At 51.8% G+C, this 4,990-nt stretch overlaps 1 protein-coding gene across 1 annotated transcript; it reads left to right on the forward strand.

The window, feature by feature from the left end:
* Positions 1–529: 529 nt before the first annotated feature.
* LOC129681515 (formyl peptide receptor-related sequence 4-like) lies at positions 530–1,688 on the forward strand. The gene is given in 2 exon segments (XM_055613462.1): positions 530–1,438; positions 1,440–1,688. Coding segments are annotated over 2 exon segments (1,158 nt in total).
* Positions 1,689–4,990: the final 3,302 nt, after the last annotated feature.

Consider the following 4,990-nt stretch of genomic DNA (forward strand, 5'->3'; position numbering starts at 1 on the left):
AGGCCACCAGCTGCTGCTTGGGTACCCCAGGTACGCCCATCACCCACTTACTGGTGAGCTCAGGGCCCAAGGGGATAAGGGGTAAGTGGGTAGGGCCTGAGTCTAAATCCTGAGCTGACCCTCAAGAGTCAGAGGACTGGGGCATGGGACAGGCCCAGCTCCTGAATCCCCACTTTTGGCCTTGGAGGGGATTTTCATCCAAACTAGCTGGGACATAGGCCTTGAACTTGAAGAGTCTGTGTTCTTTAGAATGGAGGGAGGTGGTAGGGATGGAGAGGAGGGCCTGGGGAGCAAGTGTCTGACAAAAGAAGCTGGGGAGGGGCACCCAGCAAGGGGAGAGCCAGGATTTCCCCTTTCTAGACTCATGTCCTGGGGAACCAGACAAGGTATAGAACAAGGGAGAGTATGGAGGGTGGCCAGCAGAGTGAGTGAGTGAATGAGTATGTGTGTGTGTGTGTGTGTGTGTGTGTGTGTGTGGTGTGTGTTCTAACGTGGAGGCTTTGTTGGCCCCTCCAGCTCCATACAGCCCATGGAGGACCCTGTGGAGATGCAGCAGCCAGCACCCCTGGGGACGCTGTACCTGCCCTGGGCGATTCTTTCTCTCCTCTACTCTCTGGTGGCAGTTGTCTCTTACCTCCTGGACATGCTCAGCCACAGCCTGCTGGCCCAGACTGGAGGATCCCTCCTTCCTGCCCCTCTATCTGCAGCCTGGTTTGGCCACCAGCTCATAGCTGACATCATCTTCCTGGGGCTCCTGCCGCTCAGCCTCATCTGGACCCACACCTGCTGGCTTCTGGGTCTGGTCTTCTGCCACCTGGACCTACATCTGGCCTTCTTGACCTTCTGTGCCAGTGGCCGGCTGCTGGCTCATGTGGCCGCTGACCACTGTACCTCCTTGCTCCAACCATCCTGGGCACTGAGTCATCATATAGTTCGCCAAATAGTTATCTGGGCTGGTGGATTCTGGATCCTTCTGCTGGGCCTGGCTGGGAGAGCCCTCGGAACGCTGAGGAATCAAACTGGCCAGGGTGACCCTTTCAATAGGACGCTGACCCTGGAATCCCTCAGGCATGGCCAGGACCTTTGGGCCTGGAACCCCATGGTGGACCAGCTGGTATTTGGCTTCGGGGTGCCTCTGGGGATACTGAGTGTTTTCCATCGAATGGTGCGGGAGCAGCTGCGCCTGGCCAGGGTCTCAGGAAGGCCTCCGCTGCTGGGCCTGCCAGGAGCCACTGCAGCCATGCTGTTCATCTGTTGGTTTCCCTTCCACCTGCTGCTGCTGCTACGGTTCCTGGACATGTGGGGGTCCAGACTGCAGCTGGGGGATGTGTGGGTATTGCTGAGACCACTTGGGCTCACTCTGCTGGGATCAACTAGCTTTTTCAACCCACTGCTGTATGTGTGTGTGAACAAGGACATCCGTGGCCGGCTGGGCCAGGCCTTTGTGGTTCCCTGGAAGGGAAGGAGACAAGGAGGCAGAGGAACCCTGGGCACTGGGGATGGAGGCCAAGAAGCTCTGTGACAGCCTGAGGGAGAAGGGCACAGTCTGGGCTGTGGAGCTCCTGTCTTCTGAAAATGTGGGGTGGGCTGAAATGAAGGCACAGGTGATAGGAAGAGAGGAGGAGGAGAGAGAGAGACTTAGAAAAGTGGGACAGAGACCCAAAGATAAAAAGACAGAGGTTGAGTAGGGGGGGGTGGAGTGAGAGGAGAGGGAGGAGGAGGAAGAAAAAGAGGAGGTGGGTGTATAGAGCGTGCAGGTAGAGGGGAGTAGCTGGTCCCATTAGTTTGTAGTCACACAGAATGTGGCAGACAGAGATCCTGACAGGGAGCAGGGGTGACAGACAGGGCAGAGATAAAAGCCAGGAGGCTCCAATGAGGTATGTAAATAGAACTGGTGTGAGGGAAGAAGAGGGAAAGAGAGAAGGCAGGCAGATTGGGAGATATGACAGAACAGGTGAGGTAGCTAGCCGCCCTGGCCTGGTCACCAGCCACCCCTGCTGGCCCAGAACTGAGCAGTTTCTGAGGCCCAAAGCCCAGTGCTGGTGCTGGGACAGTCCCATCCATTATCCATAAACCTGGATGCTCGCCCCATAGGTGGTCACAGAGAGACCCGCAGGACTGGACCTCTGGAGGAGCTGCTTTCTGCAGGTGTCAACTGTTGTCTTCTGGGATGTTGAAAAACCCAAGTCCCTTCTAACTAGACCTCCCCTCTAGGGATGGAACCCAAGGCTTTGAGCATGCTAGGGAAGAGCTCTACCACTGAGCCTCATTCTAGCCCCTTCACTGGGGGACCCCAGGCAGGGCCTCTACCAATGAGCCACACTCCAAGTCCTTACTGGGGTATTCTAAAAAGTGCTCTTCTCCCATGCCACCTCTCAATCCCAATGTGAAGTTCACATGTGTCTCTGGGTTTTTCCTAGAGGATGTTTTTTTTTTTTTTTTTTTTTTTTTTTTTTTAAGACAGGCGCTCAATCTGTAGCCCAGGTTGGCCTCAATCACACAGTGATCCTTCTACTGGGATGACCAGCCCGCACCACCACCATCACATCTGGCTGTCCTGAATCCTTGACACTGTTACATGAGGCAGGATAAAGGGGGAAGTTTAAGGGATGCATATGGAAAGGGAAAAGATTCCTCACCACAGAGTGTAGCTGAGTCACACCAATTGAGAGTCAAGAATCCCAGCATAGTCAATACATGTGGGCCAGCGTGGTAGCTCAGTGGTAAAACCCTCGCTGTCGAGCCTGACAACCACATAGCAGAAGGAGAAAACTGATTTCTGCAGGTCCTTTGACCTCCACATGAGTGCTGTGGCACCCATGCCACCTTTCATCAAAACCAAAACCAAAACCAAAAACCTTTTGTTCTGATGGCTGCCTATGTAAAAACAACACTCCCTTACCTGGAGCTATTTTCAATATGAAGGTTAAAACAGAAACAGAACTTGCAGAAGTCTGAAGTGTCCGTGGCCATGCTCCTTTTATAGCTGTAGACTGCAAGCTCTAAAGAATTTAAAAAGCAACTTTCTGGGGATCTCACAAACAAAACTGCAAACTGTGTGCAAGTCAGAGTATCCCCTAGCAACCCTGTGGACCACTGGTTTCATCTTGAGAACCGTAGTCTTTTCAGGTGAACCTTTTTTCTTTACCAAGAAAAAGGAAAAAATAAGTTCCTCTGAACAAATGCCAGAAACTTTAAAAACCAAACCAAACCAACCAACCAACCAACCAACCCTAACATGTGGGCAGGGATCTCTTGGGCCCCTCACTTGAGGGTAGCGCTGTCCTGAGAAGCTCTCACCAGGTGTGTGCAGACTTTTCTGAGCATTCTCTAGGTCAGAACCTTTCTTGGGGCCAGAGGGATGGCTCCGAAGTTAAGAGCGTTGGCCGCTCTTCCAAAGGATCAATGTGCACCCACGTGCAACATGCACCCATCTGCAGCTTGGCTCCAGGGAGGCCAGATGCCCTCTTCTCTCTCCAGGGGCACTGAGCTCATGTGCTCAGATACATATACTTTAAAATAATCTATTTAAGCCAGGTATGGTGGTGCGCGCCTGTAATCTCAGCACTTGGGGAGGCGGAGGCAGGTAGACTGCTTTAAGTTGGAGGCCAGCCTAGTCTACAGAGTGAGTCCAGGACAGACAGGGCTTTGTTACAAAGTGAAACCCTGTCTTAAAAAACAAAAAGCAAGGGCTCAGAGGCTAAGAGCCCTGGCTGCTTGTCCAGAGGTCCTGAGTTCAATTCCCAGCGCCCACACGATAGCTCACAACCTTCTATAATGAGATCTGGTTCCCTCTTCTGTCATGTAGGCTGAACACTGTATACATAATAAATAAATCTTAAAAAAAAAGCAAAACAAACAAACACAAAAAGATATTTTATGTGTTTATGATGGGTCTGCATCTTGTGAGACTGCAGGGCTGCATGCGACCTGTGTGAGGTCGGAGGGCAACCTGAAGATGTTGGTTGCACCTTCTACCTTGAGTCAGAGTCTTGTGGTTTGAATAAGAATGGCCCCCATAGGCTCATCTATTTAAATGCTTAGTCGCCAGGGAGTGGCACTATTTGAGAAGAATTAGAAGTAAGGAGCCTGGCCTTGGAGGAAGCGTGTCACTGGGGGTGGCCTTTGAGGGCCAGGCCCCGTGTGGCTCTGTGCCTGTGGATCAGGGTGTAAGCTCTCAGCTGTTTCTCGCCACAGTGATGAGCATGGACTAGCCCTATGAAACTGTAAGCAGTCCCCAGTTAAAGGCTTAGTTTTATGAGTTGCCTTGGTCATGGTGTCTATCGCAGCAGTGGAGTAGACACTTAGACAGATGTCTGTGTGGTGTCTGCCCCCATGTAGACTAGAGTAGCTGTCCTTTGAGTTTCCAGTGGTTCTGTGTGCCCTCCCTTCTGGCACAGAAGTGCTAGGATTACAGCCTCATGCTTCCACACCTGGCATCACGTGAGTTTTGGAATGTCAAACTCAGGTCCTCATTTTACTCAGCAAGTACTTTTAACCCCGAGCCACATCCTTAACCCAAAATCATTTTCTTTTTGAGATTGACTTTTAAATATCTATGTGTGAGTGTTTTGCCTACATGTATGTCCGTCTTCACCACAGGTGCACAGTGCCCCAGAGGCATCAGCTCCCTGCAATGGAGTCACAGAAGGTTGTGCGCTGCCCTGTGCTGGGAACCCACACAGGTCCTTGGGAAGGACAGCCAGTGCTCTTAACCACTGGGCCATCTCTCCAGCCCTAAGATGGTAACTTAGTTCCAACTCTGCTTCACACTGACTCATGAGGCTGGAGAGATGGCTCGGTGGTTAAGAGCCCTTACTGCTTTTGCAGAGGACCTGAGTTTTGCGTTTGTTTTCCAGCACCCATGTCTGGCAGTTGGTAGCTGCATATTACTCCAACCTCAGGGGATCTGCATGGACACCTCCTTACATACATGCACATTTACACACACACACACACACACACACACACACACACACACACACACACA

This window comes from Psammomys obesus, unplaced genomic scaffold, assembly GCF_907164565.1.
Source record: "Psammomys obesus unplaced genomic scaffold, mPsaObe1.curated_primary_1811, whole genome shotgun sequence".
Classification (NCBI taxonomy): Eukaryota; Metazoa; Chordata; class Mammalia; order Rodentia; family Muridae; genus Psammomys; species Psammomys obesus.